This window comes from Channa argus, chromosome 13 (assembly GCF_033026475.1).
Source record: "Channa argus isolate prfri chromosome 13, Channa argus male v1.0, whole genome shotgun sequence".
NCBI lineage: Eukaryota > Metazoa > Chordata > Actinopteri > Anabantiformes > Channidae > Channa > Channa argus.
The window spans coordinates 17,873,984-17,893,605 of record NC_090209.1 but is presented as its reverse complement, the minus strand read 5'-3'; the positions used below and the strand labels follow the sequence as shown (position 1 = coordinate 17,893,605).

Here is a 19,622-nt window from a genome sequence, read left to right as displayed (position 1 = left end):
AACAAGCATTTTTAAGAAGATCTTTATTGAACATAGAATTTAAAAAAAGAAAAAAAAAAGAAAGCATTTTGATTTAGATCCCATCCACAGGGAGGAAAAACATTTCCACAAGATGAAATAGGAGCTGTATTCAGCAAGTCTGTTGCTATAAACCTTTCAGAAATGTGAATGGTTGCACCTTTTGAGTACAAAAATCAGTACTACTTGCAAATTTTAAATAAGCACAACCTTGACAAAACCCTTATTCACCTGTATTTAACACAAAAAAAAAATTAAGAAAAAAAAAAGAACTGCAATGAGAACAAAGTGTACTAACTGGGATTACCTTTCCTTGAAGGTCTAATCAAAATGAAATCCATAAAGCAAATTGAGTGGCCTACAGATTTCCTTTTCAAAGTTACCAAAAAAACAAAACAAAACAAATACATCAATTTGAAGCAGATTACAAAGTCTATGTACAAGAGGTTTTTAAAATGAATCAAAAAGTCTACCTACAATCTGTTCAGATGTGAAAAACAAATCTTGTTAATTTTCGTAAGTATGCAGTTCTGAAGTACAAGCTTTGCAATCCAGTTGTACATTACAGAGCCCACTAAAAGGAAGGGGGGAGAAAAAAAAAAAAAAGATGGCTAATTCCTTGAAGCTGCAGATCAAAGGGAACACAGCATCAATGTTGTAGGGTCATGCTACTTTTCTCCCACAACCATGCAGCTGAGTGTGTTGTATCATAATGCCTGATAGTTGCTTCAAACATAAACACACTGAGACAATCACAACTACAGTAAGCTATAAATCTAAATGCCAAGAGAGATTGCTTAAGATAATCCAAAAAAGAAAAAAAAACAAAAAAACAAAAAAACAAGTAAAATAGACAACTTTGGTAACCTATGGATTGTTTAACAAACAAAATGAAATGTTGGGTACAAAGCTACCATATTCACCTCAGGCAACTTTTAAACGAAGACTTTAATTCAAATTAAATTAAATCACACGGAGTACTGCTGTCACAGTGGTACATACTGCTAAACCAGATGTGAAACATGCTAAGGACAACTGCATACGTGTAGGAGAAAAGTAGACAAGTCTGGAAGCATAAGCCCGTATGAAGACACTGCTCATTATGTACAGCATAAGGATCAAGCTCAACAACGGGAGAAACGCCTCCTTGCTAAAATTCAATTAATCCTGAGAAGCTGACCTAGACCGTGAGCGAGATCTGGAACGGGACTTGGAGCGGGAGGCTGAATGTTTCTCCCTTGACTTGGATCGGCCATCATCCTCATGTGGAGATGGGGAGTGGGAAGCAGATTTGGCAGTGCGCTCCTCCTTCCCGTTCTCAACCGGGGAAGGTGAACGACTGCGGGACTTCTTGTCACCAGGCCTCTCTCCAGATCGACTGCGGGAATCTCTTTCTGACTTTACCTTAGAGCGGCTTTTAGAACGGGACTTTGATTTCCGCTCAGCTGAATGGGATCTGGATTTGCGGGAGCGAGAACGAGATTTGGATTTGCGAGATCGGGAACTCGACCTACGATTGCGAGATCGTGATTTGCTTTCTCCTGACTTGGAGCCAGACTTCCTTCCAGATCTGGAGCGGGAGTGACGCCTCTTGTTGCTGCGGGAACGAGACCTGTAGGTAACAAAAGGGCACCTTCACTCATTTCATGTTTCGATGTTATGCTTCTGAATGACTCTACACCTTATTCAGCTATGCACAAACAAAAATGTATCTAAATTAGAACCATTCTGACCTGGAGTGGGACCTGGAGCGACTGCGGGAGCTATGGCTCCTGCTGCGGGAGCGGCGGCGACTACGAGATCTGAGGATAACAAAAGAAAAACCGTGTCTACTACCAATTCTTTTGTTTGTGTTCATTTTACACAAAACAAGATAGTTGGTGAAGAACTTATTCAGTGGTGAAAGAGCACCCTAACCTGGAACGGCTTCCAGAGTAGGACCTTCGCCTGCGGGGCTTGTCCTCCACCAGACGAATCTTCCTCCCATTAATATCTGTACCATCCAGTTTTTCCAGAGCCCTCTTCATGTCTGAGTAACTACGGAATTCAATCACTCCCTCATTGGTGCGTTCCTTGTGTGCATCTGCATAAGTCACCTCTCCTGCCTGCCGCATAAAATCCTGAAGGACACAGAAAATGTGTCAAATTAAACTGACACTCTTTAACCATACATTTACATATTGTGAATAATTAGGACAATAAACACTAATTATCTAAAAAGAAACAATGGTTTGCTTTCTAAAATGTACCTTGAGATCCTGCCAACTGCAGCGGCTGGATAAGTTCTCCACAACGAGACGATACTCAGTACGGACGGGAGGTCCATACTTATCTCTTCCAGAGCGACTCCTGCTGCTGTAACCGCTACCTTTAAACACAACAGCACACGAAAAAGTCACAAAAAACTAAAATGGCCAAGACAAAAAGAAATACAGGCCTGTGTTATCAAATGAACACAAGGTAGTGATTGGCCAGATAAAGTCCAAGGGGTATAATTTTGAACTTTGAGTCCCTCTGATCCCATTTCACACACACAGAGCTTCAGATAAGTGATCTACACGCCACCGCATGGGCTTTTTAAAGTTTTTTGTCAACATTTTGGAAGTTGCTCTGCTACAAAGAACACCACTGCATCTGTTTCCGGCAATACAAAGCCTGTCTTACGTCGATACATCACACTGTGATGCCTTAGCTGCATAAACAAATGGACAGTGATGTTCTTTCAAGACCTCTGAACCCTGTAAAACAAACAGAAAGGAGGCATCCACATAGGTTGTGGTCAAGGATACCATTCTCCATCATACTGACTAAAAACAATGTAAAGAAACAAATACACCAATCTGTGGGTATTTGTTATTTGGCTGGATGTCAGTGAAATTTAGTTTTCCAGTTTTTTTCACTTACAACATTTCTTTTGATTGTAAGTTCTTTACTAGAGCCGATCCACTTATGTTTGCTGTCAGGTCAACATAGAAACCAATGGCAATCCTCACCATCACCCCTGGTCTATTGGCAAAAGGTTGCTGTCATCATGGCTTCCGGTTAGGTCAGCCAAGGATCAAGGGGGGGGCAAAGGTCACACACACATTGTAAGGTGAAAGCCAAGGCCAAACGGGACAGGCAGTCATCTTAGCCAGTCATCTTTAGCCTCAATGGACTCTCAGCCTCAGCCCGCAACTGGACTCTTTCAAATTGAAACATCAAGGACTTTTGTTAATGTTGAATATAAAAATATATACGAAAATTAAGAAAAATACACAATTCACAAGAAAATGTTAGTCTTGTTCTAATGATTAAACTGAACTACACTAGCTTGTATGTTACTAGAACTAGTTTGTGATGCCCACTTATGATTAGCTTTCTTCTCGTGCAACAAATTTAGAAATGCACACCTTCAAAAGCATGGCTCACCAGTGTAACAATCTTTATTCAACACAACTTTGCAAACCATAGTAAGAAAGTCCTGTTTGTAATCTAAGTAAATACCAACTGTACTGCTTAAACCCTCTGCTGTTAGAAGGCTCTGACTTGCAGATTGTTGTTCCTTCCCAAACATTAACCACAATAAGTGTATGTCTTCAGTGTTTGTCGTGATCTCTAGGGAGGAGCAAAAGCCTGCAGGTCCCCAACCCTTGGCCAAAACTGAAAGCATCTTTTCAACAGGTTTAAGTTGAGAGGGGAAGATAAACATGATCTCCTAAACAAGAAGTAGATCAGCCCTGTTTTAAGAATTTCCCTGATGCAATTATGCTACGAAAAACAAGAGAAAAATATCAATACTCAAAATACAAATTAGCAGCTGTTAAGAGTTTGCTACTGATATTTTAGCGAGGTTTTTGAGTTTGCATGCACTCAAAGCCATTATAAACGTGTAGCCACGTAATACATCACCACTGGACTCATAACTTTCAGTTATAACTGTGTTAATGCACCTGAAAGTTAAACGAATTGGACAAGTACCTGTATGTTACCGTGATACTCTTGCTACACGTTTGCTAATTAGCATCCAACAATATTAAAAAAAAAAAAAAAAAAAGAAAAAAAAAAAAAAGGAAGATCTCTGTGCAGTCCACACAGACACCTCACCCCAAGGGGAAGGGGAAGAGAGGCTATCTAGTAATAGACTGCACTTACTGCGCCCACCTCCCCCGTAACCCCCACCGTAGCCATCTCGGTCTCGCCGCGGCCCTCTGGCATGCTCGACGATCACCCGCTCGCCGCACAGTTCTTTTCCATTTAGCTCATAGACGGCATCATCGGCGTCCCGGTTGTCTTCAAACTCCACAAATCCATAGCTGTAAAAGAAAATAAAGGCTTTAACTATAGTATTAATGGAGGTCCCAATATGAACACTGTGCAGAATCAACTAGCTAACTATGCTAAGCTTGGCCTGCTAGCTTCGCGCTTTAGCAAGCACAAAGACGCCATGTTGGCCATGCGACATTTACTAAACGGACAAGACAAGAGTTAAGAAACTTAAGATAGCTTACATTCGCAATAGTACTGGTCAAACATAACGTATTAACACAGTTAAGCCCATAGGCTCACTTAAACAAAAAGACAAGACATAGCTTGCTACTTGTAAGAGCGTCGCTCAGATCAACGGTTAACTTAGTGTGAACGCTACCTTGCCTAGGAAACATTAGCAGCTAATTTCCCCCCATTACGTCCAAAAACTTACCCGTTTTTTAAATCGATTTCCATGAGTTTTCCATATCCGCTGAAAAAACGCTGAATGTCCTTTTCACGGACATGATAACTTAGTCGTCCAATATAAACGCGAGGCATATTTTTTTTGTTTTGTTTTCACCTACTGGTGTCGTTCTCGACTATTCCACGCTGCGGAACGTGCCTTAAGCTAAGAGCGCGTCTTCGCCAACTAACTAACTGCGCTTGCGTCAAACCAACCAATTGACGCGTGGTCATCGTTAAGAGAGTTCTGGTAATACATTTCAAATTAAAAGCTGCCACTTAACCATTTATATCAACGGATAGTTAAAGTGGAAAAATCAAACAAGCAATTAGATGTGACAGAAGTAGATGAACTACATCTTTAGATGAAAGTACTGTTAGAAGTGCATGCAGGTACTCCACAGATGGATGTCAATCTTACTAAATTAGTCTACTCATAAATAAAACTGATATACTGAAGGAAGGGACACATTTTTATTTGCCATGTTATGGCACTCGTGAGCAGTGGTGGGAGAAAGAATCCAACATATTGTTGCCACAACGTAGAAATCTTGTAAACAAGCATGTTTTCTCCAACATGCAGGAAACAGAGAGAAATAGTGCTAGCAATAATATAGGTCTTTTTTGTTTGTTTTAAACTAAAGACATCTGGGTTTAAAATCAAAATAGATACCAGATGAAAGTTCGTAATTTCAGAATTCAATTGATAGTGTTTACATTTCCATGCATCCAACAGTATAGAAGATAGCACTTTTTCTGTCAGATACCCCACATTTTGTCACTTAAAAAAATATTGGAAAAGTTGCAACCTGCCCTGTTTGGCATCTTTTTCACAGTTTACTTAAATTGTGTATTCAATATTACCTTTGTCAGCATAACAATAAAAGTAAGTTATTTCTGATATTTAAAATATGATAAAAATGCCCAAGTTGTATTTTTGGGTTTCGATATTTTAATTCTTGTATGTTGCATTTGGGAAACCCCAATGCACAGATTCTGATATCAAATCAATTATCCATACATGTACAAGCTGTACTCAAAGGGAAAGAATCTGTGGCCATAAGGATGTAAGCACAAAGACAACAGAAGTGGAGAGAGAGAGTACAATATTTTATTTTTGTAAAAACCAGATTTTAAAATTATTCCAACCACACCTTCTTATCCACAGTCTTCTCAAACAGCAACAGAAGCAATATCATGTATTGAGTATCAGTAGACTTAAACTCTTCATATGCTTGCTAGGTTGTGGCACACAGTTCTTGAATCACACTTGTAAATAATGACCTGTGAGGAGTCTGAGGAGCCTGCTCAGAAGCTGATTTTATGGGAAAGCACTTGGGTATTTGAGAAGAGACTAACATTATCTCAAGAGACTTACTCTTCTTAGCAAAACAAATATTAATTTTAACATCCTTATTTAATTCTCAATATGACAATTTTTTAAATCTAAATTTATAAAGCAAAAGAAACATTACACAACTGCTGCTCATTGATGCCTCAAAAGCACTCAAACACACTTTAAATTTTCCATAGTTGTCTCCCACACAACCTCTCTATTAAAGATGTCCCCTTTGTGGTTATCTTCTGCTCTAAAAACAGGTGACATATTGTTTTATGTATTCCAGGTCAATTACTTTAATTTTCATCTTTTATGAGCTACAGCTAAAAAAAAAAAAAATGTTTTGGAGAAGGAAACAAGAATAAAACCACAAGTCTAAGTAGTGTTGAGCTCAACAGAAGTGACTGTGAGCAAACGTTACCAGAACAATCTAGCTCTATTACTGCCTATCAACTCGTTAACAACAATTTGTTTGGCTGCATGGAAAAATGCTCCTCGTGTCAAGAAATATTTATATCTGTGTATGTACATTGAGTAAAGAATGAAAAAAGATTCAAGCAATGTTAAATCAGGATTTTCTTGCAGGAATCAAGCATCACAGCAATGAAAAGAAAAACTAAGAGGTGGATGGGTTATCAGCCAGACATCAATACAAAATGCCTTCAACCGCACATGTGGTACACATTGTCTGCTTATGGTGTCTAAACTCCATCTGTCAGCTTAAGATACTCTCTCACTCCCTGCCTGGTCAGGCAACAACACAACTAAACAACAGCCAAACCCTCCCACAGTTCGATTCAGAGAGTCCGTTTTGGGAATCAAGGGGGCATTCGACCCCAGCTTCGGGCCAATCTGAGGGGTAAGGGGAGGCCAAGAGAGGAGTGGGTGCCCAGTTACGGCAGCCGTTTTTAGTTGGCTTTGGCGCGAAGCTGTGCCCTCTTGCCCGTCACAGCCTGGAAGCCAGTCTTAATGCTGGCGACAGAGCAGCGGGAGTGGCACGTCTCACACTGTAGGAAATAGAGGCGAGTGTCTTTCTGCAAGATGGTCTCAGGGGAGCGGCAGGTGTGACACGTCACATATTCCTCTGCAAAGGTGAGAAGAAAGTTATTACCACTGTAAAGCACACAGGAGTTCACTGTATATTCCTTTAAATGTTCCCACTTACTGATATATCTTCTCAACACATTTTCTATCTGTTTCTGTTGAAATCTGCCTTTGATCACAAGCTGGTTATTTCCGTCTATGGAACCACTGTTAAAGACAAAAAGGCACAAACAAAATAAAATCAAACTTTCATTCACATTCGCAGAATTGCATGATTTCATGTAAAAAAATAAAATAAAATAAAATAAAAGGTAAAGTATATTCATGAACAGAAAAAGTACCTTGTTCCCAGCTCAGCTAACAGGAAAGCAAGGAGATGTTTAGGCTGACGATGCAACCTATGACAAAGTACACGAAAGGTTAGTTTGTAGATAAACCTTTCGTCAATTTATCTCACAAAAAGGAAAGACCACAAAAAGCAGCCAGCTGAACTGGATTGACAGTAACTGTGTCGGGGTGTGTACGAGGTGGGATGCTTACAGCTTGCAGATGTCTGTGAAGTTGACAAAGGAGGTTTTCTTGGTTCCCACTCGGACCACCTGGGGAGGCTTCATCACAAACTTTCTCTTTTCTCCAGCCACCATGTCTGGGTTCTTCTCCCTCATGATATTGAAGACTCGGTTCAGGAGCTGAGACAGAGATGCTGCAGAATTAGGCCAACTGTAGTTGATGGTGACAGCTCATGCATTAAAAAGCACAAAATAGCCATGGATATGAAGACAAGTCTCACTTAATTATTTTGATAATTAATAGAACCTAAAAAAAAAAAAAAATAATATATGATGTTCAGATAATTAGAGTTACAAAAAGCATGTTGTCTAATTTCTAAGAAACAAGAAAATCAAAAAGACGATAATATAAAGTAAAAGTGTGACACCGAGTGTAAAACATTCGGTCAAAATTTGATTATACTTGTGTTGGTGGTTGAATGGGGAGGATCATCAACGTAAATACTACAAATACACTTGTTGAAAACAGGCTACTGGATTTCCTCATTCGGAACTACAATTAGATTTATCGATTTCTTGACTTGATATGAACAAGTAAACTGAAAGATTCTGAAGAAAGAGGTGTCACCGAGTTTTTGGGACTAATGAGAAGTGGTTGATCAAGATGGGTCTAGCTATGGCTGATTCCTACACAGATCTTGAGATAGCAGGGAGGCCAATAATTTTGGTGTATGTGTCTCTCTCATAAAAAGTCAAATTAATAACAAATGAGAGACATATGCTCAACTTATATGAACATTTGACAAATATTGAAAATATTTAAAGTAAATAATTTCAAATAAGGAAATAGCACTGAGTAAATAAATGAATTACCAGGTTAGAAATAATCATTTTAAAAGCAATGTTTGTGAAGCAACAAGAATATCTGATTTCTTTTTAAATCATAAAATACACACACTTAAGAGTATGAAGCCGTTGTGTTCTACTTAAAGAAGCTTGTGCAAGCAATCACATCTATGGTGGGATCAATTGTTGGATTTAAAAAAATTTTTTTTTTTTGGTGTAGGTGTGCCTAATAAACTGACAAATGAGTGAATATTTATTAATTTTTGCATCACAGAGTACATATAACAGACTAAATAGCCCTCTTAAATTAAACATACTGTACATTAATAAAATATCAGTCCTAAGTTTAACAACTGGGGAAAGATTAAAAAGAATAAAGAATTTAGAAATCAGTCATTATCCCCACTGTCACTGTGATTAACATGATGGTGCATGAGAGATCGTGGAAGTTTCACTTAGTTAACCTGTGTGCTGATAAACCTACTCACATTCTGCACTGATACATGTATAACGACATTTGTAAATGAGCAAGGCCCGATCTAAAGTATTTAAGTAATAATATATCTGATAAAAAACAAAACAAACAAAAAATAATTCAGCTGCATGTGCAAATGAAATTATGGAAGTGTAGGCTGCATATTTGCCTGCACACATTTTTTTATTTTTTATTTTTTTAAATTAAATGGGTAGCACGAGCACCGACATTGGCCAACACTTACTTGTTTAAAAATCAGCCCTATTAACTGGCCGACCACCAACACTGACACATTTAGTCTACCGGGCATTCAAAGTTGTTAAAGACTGATCTCATTTAAACAATCTTTGCAACAAACAATAGTACTGTATTGAAGTCTGGTTCTCCACCAATGTACAGAGACCAAAAACACAGACACGAGTTTCCTTAGTCGCGTCACGAATTTCTTCACATTGATCTAAGATGCTGCTTAACATTTTAAGGCTTAATAGTCCACTAGTTAAATAATCTCAGACGTCATTATTATCTTGGACAAATTTTACAAAAGACGTGACCAAAATTCACTTGGTAAACGCAACCAAGCAAATTGTATGTGTGGTAAACACTGATGTCTGTGGAAAAGATTCATGATAACATCACTTGGTACAAAACAACTAAGACAAATTTATGACTTACCAGTTGACAGGAAATAAAAACAACTTCCCTAAACACAAATGGGCTGTCCTTCCTTATATAGTATGGTTACTTGTTAATATACTAGTCTGTGTGTGTGTTTACAGCTGACCTACCTCATCATAAGTGTAGTCCCTTTCGGACCCTGCCCAGGCTGGTCCTGTAGAAGAGCTGAATGAGATTCCATCATTGTTCTTCCCCTCATCATCCTCTAAAGCTGGAAATACAACATCAAAACATGTTGTTACACATGGCTCTGCTTTTAGTTAGTTACTTTAAAGATGAGACAATTTATTCTCACCATCATCCTTTTCTAGTGCCTCTCCTTCATCAAAGTCAACTTTCTTTGACTTTTTCTTTTTTGTGGGAAAGTCCATACTGTCATCTTCCAATGTCTCTGTCTGCTCTCCTTCGATTTTCAGCTCCTGATTTGGAAACGTGAAAAGGGAAATTTATTGAGAAGGTAATGAGAACTGACTGGAGAGTGATGGGAAAGCAGGAGGAGAAGTGGAAGGTACTGATACACCCATCAGGAATAACATTATGACCACCTGTGCAATTTAATGAAATCCCATACTGTGGTTCTGCCATGAATTCTACTTTTACAAGGTTATAATTTCTAAGTTTTTAGGTTGAAACTGTCAGAAAGGAGATAATTCTACTGTGTGTTATTATCGAGGTCAAAGTGGGTAGTGGAATCGAATCGGAGCGCATTATACAAAGAGGTGATTCTAATGTTTCGGTCACCCCATTTAAATTGAATGAGGTGAATTATAACCTTCACCAAGTAAAAAAACAGCAGAGCCACTTCATTGGATTGCATTATATTGCAAAGGTGGTCATGTTATCTCTGATTGGTGTATAGTAAACTGATCAAGCAGAAGATGGAAACAAAAATGTGCAGACTACCAGTGATGGAAGGAAGAGAAATAAGCAAAACTGGTTGTGGTTTACCAGTTGCTGACCTTTATTCCCTCCTCAATTTCATTATCAAATACTTTCTTGGGTTTCTTCTTCTTTTTTTTCTGATTGAAGAAGTTCAGATCATTTAAATCATCAGAAGGCTCTGGGAAAGTTAAAAAACAGACACAAAACAGTTTAATTTCGATGTACCATAGACTGGAAACTAAATGAACGGTCAAGAACACAAGAGATCATCTTTTTATTTTATTCAAACCTTTCTTTCTGCCTTCATCTTCATCTAGATCAATCTCTTTGTCGTCTCCAGCCTCTGGCTCTGTCTCCTTTGCCTCCACCTCTTTAGCCTCTTCTCCTCCCATCCCCTCTCCTCCATCCTCATCTAGCATGAAGGGCTTCTTCTTCTTCTTCTTCTTCTTGGTCATGTTGGGATCGAAAATCATCTGAAGGAGACAAAAACACAAAAAAAACAATAAAGTTTCAAAACTGCTGATATCATGAAAGGATTGCTCATTCAAGTGTGAGATGGCCAGCAGCTTTCCTTGTGGTCAACTAGTCTCCATACTCATGTCTGTGATTATTGCAGTAACATTATGGCCACATTGCAAGTAAGTGGTATTAACATATCACTTGCTGAACTAATTTGAGCCTTTTCCAGTTTTAATTTCTGCAATTTGTTTTAAAGTATTAGAATTTTTTTTTATTTCATTATTTTGATTATTTTTACTGTATTCAATACTATATAGACATATCAGCTGACATACAGGAAGGGCAACTGTTCCTGTACTTTCATTTACATAACTCAAAAGATTCTCAGCCAGCCAAACATTAACATTTAGATTTTAAACTGACTAAAGCATTTGAAGATGTCACAACGGTCTGTAGTAATTTACAATACTTATTTTAAACATATTTTATGGTTTACTGTCATTTTACAGACAAATAAAATATGAAAAATGAAAGTTTCCCCAATTATCTCTAACTAGTTTACTAACCTTAAAATTCCCAAATTTAGAAACTTTTAAATTTGTTTTTTTGAGTCTTTGAACTCCTGTGATCTCAGCTAAATGATGCAATTTTGCTGCAACATTAACACAACAAGTTGAATGACACATGAGAAAGACTACGGACGCCCCTAACTTGTTTATCATCATTACCCAAATAAACGTTTAAAACCGAGGGTTGACACAGCTTAGAGATTTAAGTGTCACGAATTTTAACGGCTTTTAAAACTCGGAACAAACAGAGCTTTGCATCTCTAGCTTTTTGTTTCTGTTTGACCACATGAACCGTTAGCGCCGCATCTTAACGTTATTTATCGGTGTTTCAAATTTACCCGTGACCACGTTAGTTGGTGACCGACTTTCGACTGCTTTGGCGGTCGCTCGTAGTTACGGCAGCTGTTCAAACCAGGAACACAACACGTTAGCCACAGGTTTGTCTGTGGTTTTTTATATTACCAAAATACTTGCATGCAATTGTTGTTGTTTTTTTAGACACTCTAAGGGGGTGTATTTCTGATATATGAAGTTTATGACAGAGGCAGCTGTGATGCAGTAACCGAGATGGAAGAGAAAGCCGCAGTAATCACACGGACGCAGTGGTCATAAGTTGACCTGGCTGCCGCAGTACAACAGAAACAACTGGCTGAGAGCTGTGTGAGATGAAGATGTACGATGTCGAAATGCTCAGACGACTTTGGTTCACCTTGTCTTAATGAACGAATGTATCCAGTCCCGAAGGTTTCTTCCTAATTTTCTGACATGTCCATAGTCTTGCATAATAACTTCATAAAGTACACGTTTACTAAAACAAAGGCCTAAAGAGAAAAGAGACGGATGTAACATTTTATTTAAAAAACTGATCAAGAGAATTAAAGGGCAGAACCCTCACTGCCCTTTCCTTTTGTCCAACAGCTTGTGCATTGACGTGCATGGTGCAAACTGCGCCCGGGTGTTAATTGTAACGTTTATTAAAACAAGTGTACAAAAAAAACCCAACAATCACATACAAGTATTTTGGTAATATGATTAACAACGGACAAACCGGCACGGATGAGGACGTGCTAACGTGCTGTATTTTTGGTTTCAACAGCTGCCGTAACTACGAGCAACCGCCAACGCATTCGGAACACGGTCACCAGCTAACGTGGTCACGGGTAAATTTGAAACACCGGCCAGCTAATGCTAACTAGCTTAGTGAGCTTTAGCCCTTCCGTTTGAGTTATCCAGCAGCTGTGACAGGGCGGATTGGTGATCCACGTTCAGTGTTAAGAACCTACACGATGTGATTGGACTTAATACAACAGTGTATGGAGTAGTTTTTGTCATTCCCGCTGGTTGGGCCGTTGTTAGCTCGACTGCAGCCATGTGAGAGCTGCTGTGGACAGAGAGGGGAGCAGGAGTATCAAGGCCCGAAATCAGCCTCTACACCCACCTGGTCCGATAATTCATATAAATTCACCAAACAAGTGCACACACCAACTAGAGTAAATAGCGGATACCTTGTTGTTACTTACCTCGTCTCCGGACATGGTTGCGATGCAAAAAAATGACTGAAACCTGTCTACTTTTTATTCCTCGATCAGTAGCACACTACGGCGCTGAAAATATCTTGCATCAGCGTTGGAACAGCAGTACGCAAGCGTGAAGTCGTCTAATTCTGACGTAATTACCTCGCGACAGCACATTCGAATTGGGGTTGTGTTCAAGATTGATATTTCGACAAAACTAATGCTATTAATGTACTTTTTAAATTTCTAAATACATATAAATCGGTAGATTTCTAATTTATGTTTGTATGTATACTACGTTTGTATAACGTTTATTAGGGTGGGGTTAATTTGGAAAACTTATTTAAGATATTTTTCACTGTTGTGACATTTAATAAATGGCATAACAACCACATGATCTGTCAATTTCACAGTTAATAAAAATAACTTGATTGCCGCCCTAATATGAGCAATAAAACCAAATATTCGTCAGTTTGAACAAGAAAACTCATAGCTTTCCTGGGACCCTTGACATAATGTGACAGGTCAATAGTAAAAATTAATAGCCTTCAAGCTTCAAAATGTGTAACAGTTATACTTTTAAAACTCATTATAATCCATGAAGTGGTCCTCAAATACAAGTCACATTGGTCCAAAAAGGTTGAATTTTAATTAAGAACCTGAACTGTATACAAAAATTGACTTCGGCACTTTTTATAAGTAACCTCACAAGGTTTGTTTTAAAGATTTCATATTTTCAACCTGGGCTTCTGTGAATGACAAGAAACTTGCTAAATGCAAATGCTAACCTAAAAACACACAGAAAAGGAGATGTACTTTAATAGCAAATCATCTAAGCCAGCAATTTCAGTAAGGTTGGACTGAACTTTTGTTAAGAATCAGGATTTTCTTTTGGCCTGGATTTGGCCACGGCCCAACTATTTAGTACTACAGTTTTTCAACATGGCTACATGACACTGAACACTGTGTTATGATGAAAAGATAAAACGTTTACTAAAATAAAGAATTGAAAACCTTTAATGATTTTGCAAATAATATTTTCATCTGGATAAATAAAACATAGAAATGCAAACATGCTTGTCCATCCGTCCTTGTCTTACATTTTTTAAATGTAAAAATGCATATCATGACTTTGAAAAACTAATGTAATTAGGTCTTTAAACTCTCAAAATGCTGATGTTGTAGACTGACTTTAATCTAATCTTTTATACATCACAATCTCCTTTTGAATGCAGTTAATAAAGGTGTGACAATAGTTAATTATTATTATTATTATTTTAACATTATACAATTTAAAACAAAAGACGGACTACGACAAACATAAAAGGGGGGAAAGTTTAGGGTTAAACATCAGCCAAGCTGTTCGTTGTGATCCGTATTGTGATTTTCCGTTGCTGCATGCTTTAAACAACTGCAACAGAACCTCTCAGTGATGGCAGAAATACCGTATAGAAAAAGAGACACATCTGGGATATTTACATCAAATAACAAGAATTACTGTGAGAACACATCTGAGGGAGGGAGAAATCACTGAAATAGCAACAGGAGGCCAAGAGTAGGGAGGAGGGACAAAACGCAGCTTGAAACAAAAGAGGTTCAGAGGCGCATGTTCAGATGTGCTCCTACTTTTGAGAGGAGTTAAAGAGCAGAGAGCTAAGGAGTGATATTTTTATCTGATAGAAAAAAAAACACAACATCTAGGGAGTTTAACGCCACAAATGCAGGAAAACATGTGAACCAGAAACAGATGTTTGAAGATTAAACTTGTATGAAAATTCTCCCATCAACCAATGATGTTTACAACGCCACAGGCTGTAAAACAAATCTGACAGCAACTCCATTATCACACCAAAGAGCTAATAATAATGCATTGCATCATGATCTCAGTGGGTGCTAAAACAGCCCTGCCCAATGCAAGGACCACGAAGTGCTAGTTTGTATTATAACAGAGGGAAACATTTTAGGTGACTTTGCCAAAGTACAGCAACAGAGCGTCAATATAAAAGTGCCAACTGGCTTATTTCTACTGAGCACCGTGGGGTTTCGAGATTTAGGGAGGTATGGGAGACAAGAAAAGAAAAATACAGCATTTTTGCTTTTTGTAGTGTTATATGAAGTAGATGCTCAGCAATCCTCAGACACACAAAACAGTCGTACACAACATTGTATCTATCCATTCATTCCCCCTTGTTCCATCTTCTTCCCCACTGTGATGCAGATATGATGTAGCAGATGCTGAGTTTAAATGGCTTCCATTGCCCAGCGCTGCAGGTCCTCCATGTCATCCTCATCCTCCTCCTTCTTGGCTTCTGGCAGGAAGGGGTGAGGAGGGGCAGACAGAAATAAAAAGGAGGAGGTGAGGTTATACTAAGGTTACATTTAGCTGACCCCAGCTGGTTTCCAAGCCTGTTCAGCTGAGCCGACAGCAACATCTTTTATCTCATGTCCGTCTGATAAATATGAACCTACAGACAGCATCCAGTTAGCATACCTTAGCATTAAAGCTAGCCTGGTTCAACCTAAATTTAACTAAATCTGTCTACCAGCATATTTATATCACAAAGTAACTCATTATAGCTTACTTTTTAAATCCATCAAAAAAAAAGGGGAAAAATTATAATTTGCAATATTATTTGATGTTATGTGCTCCACTGGTTCTTTGCTGTTAGGGATTTTCAACAAATATTGGAGACTCCAAGAATAAGTGCAGCACACAAACCCCTGTAAAATTGTTTGGAAATAGTCAATATAATATAATATAAATATAATATTTATACAAAAAATAATTGTATATTTTTTTCTTAAAAAACAAACAAAAACAGGCTAGCTGCTTCCGTGTTTCCAGTCTTTATGCTAAGCTATGCTAATTGGCACCAACTGTAGCCTGATAATTAATGAAGAGGTATGAAAACTATTTAGAAAGGTTATTTGCCAACATTTAAAACAATTTATTTATGCTGACAAAAGGTGTTGATTTTCTTAAAGAGGTCTTACTAGGTCTGGAAGGTAATGAAGTAGAAGGCACGTTGGGGAGGGGGACATTTTCAGGTCCCCCAATTTCCAATAGGTTTTTGTCCAACTCCTCCTGTTCCAACTCATCCAGCTCTGCAAGCAGCTCATCCTGAAAAAACAGCAGTCCACGCTAAATATGAGCATAAACACAAACTCATGCAAGCAACACTAAAAACATAGAGATATGTTTTAGGCCTTGTGCAAGAAGGAACAGACTTGTTCTAAAGGGCACGTTCAATTTTTAAATTAAAATTTCTTCAGTCTGATAATAAGCGACAAGCCTGTAATGATTGTATAAATAATTCACTTCAGATTTATCAAACCAATTCCACAGAGAAAACACAGAAAATTAAGGCTTGTTCTTGCACAAGATCCAAAGAACATAATAATAAAGATTGTTATTTTTATTTCAAAATTAGTGGGGTGGTATGTATCATTTCATTTGTTGATTTATTTTTTTATGTGGATCCCTATCAGTCACCACCATAGCAACTACTCTTTCTGGGGTCACTCAGGGTTTGTCCCTAAACACATGCACCTGTACAACTGGTGAGTTCAATCTTATCAAAAGTTATAATAAAATCTTTCAGTGAACTGAGAATTAAAGAAAAACTGTATGTAGTCTCTCTGTGTATTAAACGATAACTGAATATCATCACTTGTGGTGAGTTGGTCTATGTCTATGTCATTGGTGCGAAAGGGGTAGTGTCAGATTAGCCTGACACAATCCAGTAAATAAAAAAACAAACAAACAACACAAACAAGCACTAACAGATATACAGATGTACAGTAGATATACAGTAGGTTCAAATTAAATCACAAGAGGAAATCACATTGGCTGCATCCACTGTGCAGAACTGCTGAATGTATCCTTTCTACTTTGGTTTCCTCAACTTTTCTTGTTATTGTATACAAAGTATAACTGAAGCTAAGTCATGAAAATTATTATTTCTTTGAAAACATTGGTGCTTTCACATTAGTGTCCATTATCTGTAAATAGCATTACTCCTGCTAATATTAAAAAACAAAAAACATCCGCGCTTGCATACTATACCCTGATATGTAAGAGCAACTTTTTAAAAAAAAAAAAGTGATTACAGCATTAGCCATCCTGTTGTTATAGCTTGGCCCTTCTTGGCCACTTTTAAGGTGGATGGACAACTTCCTCAAAAAATTTACTCAGAATGTTACTGAAGTGTGCAGTAAGGCATTATTTTCCTGCGTACTGATTAATTGGGGTTGCTAATCTGCAGGTTGTACTTTGGAGCAGAAATCAGTACAGAATCACACTGTGTATTTAGAAAATAACAAAATAAGAATTTTATTTGATTAAACATGTTAAGTGTCACCAACCTCATCAAACTCTTCTCCAAAGCCGACAGGTTTAGAGATGGCATCAGAGATTTCCTGGGCGAGCTCCTGCTGATCTGTGATGTCCTGCATCAGTTCGTCCACTTTGTCAATGTCCCTAAAACAACAATAAAGAATGCACCATGATTTCTGTACCTTTCGGCCTATACCGCCCCCCACACCCATAAGCATTTACAGATAATGGATGGATGGATGGATGGATGTATTACCCATAGTTCAGTGGGTAAATGAGACTCTGAGTTACTATTGGTGGAGTACTGCAAGCAATGATGCAAAAGTAACTAATTTACAGTGATCTAGAAATTTGAATTTTGTTAATATAGCAGCAAACTGTATATGAATGCCTGTTTAGATTACACACATTTTTGGTATTTGTCTTTTCAGTCAATCAAGCCTATCTTAAATTCAGACAACATCTGATGCTGATGGGTTTGGATTAAAACAAACAAACAAACAAATACAGCATATCTGTAAACAGGCTGCACCTCAGTCCAATTAATCAGTCAAACTTAATTAGTGATTGGGTGATTGCTCGTACATGTTTTCATGGGCAGACTTCATGGCCTTGGCAGCAAAGCCCATGTTCTTAAGCACTTCAGTGTTGGTGTTGGCGTTCTCCAGAGCCTCTCTCTGGAACTCGATGGTGGATAGCGTGCCATCAATCTGGGCAAGCTGCTTCTCATATCGCTTCTTTCTCTTCAAAGCCTGCAGAGCCGCTGAGGAGAGAGACATGAGAGGATAATGCTTACCACTTTTATTATTCTGCATACCGTGTGCTTTGCCGTTTGCATTAAGCGCTAGTTTATTAAATAACCGAGGATCAACAAGGGAAAATTTGCCTTCTAACACACTGGCAATTTTAAAGGGGTATTAAATAACATGCACTGCGTTCAAATAAATAAATTAGTAATGTTTGAATATTTGTATATTAATTGCATTATTATCCATAATTAAGATGGTTGTATTTGTTTTTTATGACATTGTAAATGAAGATAATAATCAAGGCTTGTTCAAGGTGCAAACACACGCCCACCTCTCTGACATTGTTATCATGTTCTTTTAACATTTGGAACTTAAAATTCAACCGTGTCCTGACACACTTTGAACATATCTTTATGGTTAGTCTGTCTGCAACAAGACACCTGTTTACTGTGTCAGCTGCCACACCTTTAACTTAGTCTTTTAATTTCTTTAATGGCGATTGATCAACCACACAAGCACTGCCTCAGCAAAAATACAATAACAATAACCAGTTTGGCAGTGAAACGTGGAACACAGTGAACAAAGCATAAGCCTATTTGGAAGTAACCATGACTGTGGAAGCGAGGTTTGGTGAGACTGCCAACAGTTAGGACAACACGACTAACTTAGCTTAGCCAACATAGCTAACATGCTAACATCCAGCCTAGGATTGTTTACCAGGCAATCTGGCAATAACTGGTAGAAACCATTACACATTCACTTCCTTATTTCTCACCTCTTTTGTTTTTCGTGCCGTTTTTCTTGGCGATTTGTAGCTCCTGTTCAATTTTTTTCTCTAAAAATTCCTGCTTCTTGGTTAGCATCTCCTCCGTTTCTCGGAGTTTCTGAATCGCCTCCTGGGGACTCGGTCCCTTTCCCCCTTTTCCTCCTCCTCCAAAAATCTTACCAAACAACGACATGTTTGGGGTGGTACAATACACCAAATGTAAAAAAAAAAAAAAGAAGTAATCTCAGCTACCTAGCTGCTAGGCTGCACTGGCACTTCGCTTAGCCTGAATCAGAGTTGTTGATGTTTCTCTACTTCCTGGTAAAGGCCCGATGACGTCGGTTGCCCAATGACGGAGGAGGATTTTCCCCTTGCATCTCTTTACACCTGCTGGGCAACCTAAGCAACTGCAATGCTAAAATTACCTTTTGTTTATTGCTATTTTTTTATCAGAGATATTTTTAGTGCTAAAACTGAATTTTTCTTTCGGCTTTTCCCTTTTAGAGGGCGCCACAGCAAACCACGTGCCTCCATCTAACCCTGTCCTCTACATCCTCTTCTCTCACACCAACTAACTTCATGTTCTCTCTCACTACATCCATAAATCTCCTCTTTGGTCTTCCTCTAGACCTCCTACCTGACAGGTCCAACCTCAGCATCCTTCTACTGATATATTCACCATCTCTCCTCTGAACATGTCCAAACCACCTCAGTCTGGCCTGTCTGACTTTATCTCCAACAAATTT

The 19,622-nt window shown here is 38.3% G+C and overlaps 3 protein-coding genes across 7 annotated transcripts; all 3 read right to left on the bottom strand.

Annotated features, from left to right (window-relative positions):
* Positions 1 to 8: 8 nt before the first annotated feature.
* Positions 9 to 4,906, bottom strand: LOC137139658 (serine/arginine-rich splicing factor 6-like). 4 transcript variants are annotated; one of them, XM_067527227.1, is made up of 6 exons: positions 4,700 to 4,906; positions 4,153 to 4,313; positions 2,268 to 2,386; positions 1,936 to 2,138; positions 1,764 to 1,820; positions 9 to 1,630 (listed from the first exon to the last, which is right to left on the bottom strand). In XM_067527227.1, exons 1-6 carry the CDS (start codon positions 4,804 to 4,806, stop codon positions 1,180 to 1,182), a joined length of 1,098 nt encoding a protein of 365 aa, XP_067383328.1. In that variant the 5' UTR covers positions 4,807 to 4,906; the 3' UTR covers positions 9 to 1,179. The 4 variants fall into 4 exon arrangements, with proteins under 4 accessions (XP_067383328.1, XP_067383326.1, XP_067383327.1 ...); XM_067527225.1 differs by having other exon boundaries at positions 1,752 to 1,820; positions 4,700 to 4,904; XM_067527226.1 differs by having other exon boundaries at positions 1,752 to 1,820; positions 4,162 to 4,313; positions 4,700 to 4,904.
* Positions 4,907 to 5,799: 893 nt separating this feature from the next.
* eif2s2 (eukaryotic translation initiation factor 2, subunit 2 beta) lies at positions 5,800 to 13,182 on the bottom strand. 2 transcript variants are annotated; one of them, XM_067527020.1, is made up of 9 exons: positions 13,032 to 13,182; positions 10,773 to 10,956; positions 10,561 to 10,661; positions 9,897 to 10,020; positions 9,712 to 9,812; positions 7,634 to 7,782; positions 7,435 to 7,491; positions 7,215 to 7,300; positions 5,800 to 7,133 (listed from the first exon to the last, which is right to left on the bottom strand). In XM_067527020.1, the coding sequence occupies exons 1-9, from the start codon at positions 13,044 to 13,046 to the stop codon at positions 6,958 to 6,960; spliced, it is 993 nt and encodes a 330-aa protein (XP_067383121.1). In that variant the 5' UTR covers positions 13,047 to 13,182; the 3' UTR covers positions 5,800 to 6,957. The 2 variants fall into 2 exon arrangements, with proteins under 2 accessions (XP_067383121.1, XP_067383119.1); XM_067527018.1 differs by having other exon boundaries at positions 13,017 to 13,161.
* Positions 13,183 to 14,026: 844 nt separating this feature from the next.
* On the bottom strand, positions 14,027 to 19,217 carry LOC137139577 (charged multivesicular body protein 4b-like). The gene is made up of 5 exons (XM_067527021.1): positions 18,886 to 19,217; positions 17,947 to 18,124; positions 17,391 to 17,505; positions 16,020 to 16,146; positions 14,027 to 15,334 (listed from the first exon to the last, which is right to left on the bottom strand). Exons 1-5 carry the CDS (start codon positions 19,067 to 19,069, stop codon positions 15,267 to 15,269), a joined length of 672 nt encoding a protein of 223 aa, XP_067383122.1. The 5' UTR covers positions 19,070 to 19,217; the 3' UTR covers positions 14,027 to 15,266.
* Positions 19,218 to 19,622: the final 405 nt, after the last annotated feature.

What these genes read in the sequence shown, in the direction of transcription:
- LOC137139577 (XM_067527021.1), bottom strand. Translation starts at nt 19,069, where the DNA reads ATGTCGTTGTTTGGTAAGATTTTTGGAGGAGGAGGAAAAGGGGGAAAG. An exon ending in CGGCACGAAAAACAAAAGAG is followed by an intron (nt 18,125 to 18,885) that starts GTGAGAAATAAG and finishes CTCTCTCCTCAG; the next exon opens with CGGCTCTGCAGGCTTTGAAG. An exon ending in TTCATTACCTTCCAGACCTA is followed by an intron (nt 15,335 to 16,019) that starts GTAAGACCTCTT and finishes CCTTCCTGCCAG; the next exon opens with AAGCCAAGAAGGAGGAGGAT.
- eif2s2 (XM_067527018.1), bottom strand. Translation starts at nt 13,046, where the DNA reads ATGTCCGGAGACGAGGTAAGTAACAACAAG. An exon ending in ACGAGGTAAGTAACAACAAG is followed by an intron (nt 10,957 to 13,016) that starts GTATCCGCTATT and finishes TGTCTCCTTCAG; the next exon opens with ATGATTTTCGATCCCAACAT. An exon ending in AGATGAAGGCAGAAAGAAAG is followed by an intron (nt 10,662 to 10,772) that starts GTTTGAATAAAA and finishes TAACTTTCCCAG; the next exon opens with AGCCTTCTGATGATTTAAAT.
- LOC137139658 (XM_067527225.1), bottom strand. Translation starts at nt 4,806, where the DNA reads ATGCCTCGCGTTTATATTGGACGACTAAGTTATCATGTCCGTGAAAAG. An exon ending in TACTCTGGAAGCCGTTCCAG is followed by an intron (nt 1,821 to 1,935) that starts GTTAGGGTGCTC and finishes TGTTATCCTCAG; the next exon opens with ATCTCGTAGTCGCCGCCGCT. An exon ending in CGCTCCAGGTCCCACTCCAG is followed by an intron (nt 1,631 to 1,751) that starts GTCAGAATGGTT and finishes TGTTACCTACAG; the next exon opens with GTCTCGTTCCCGCAGCAACA.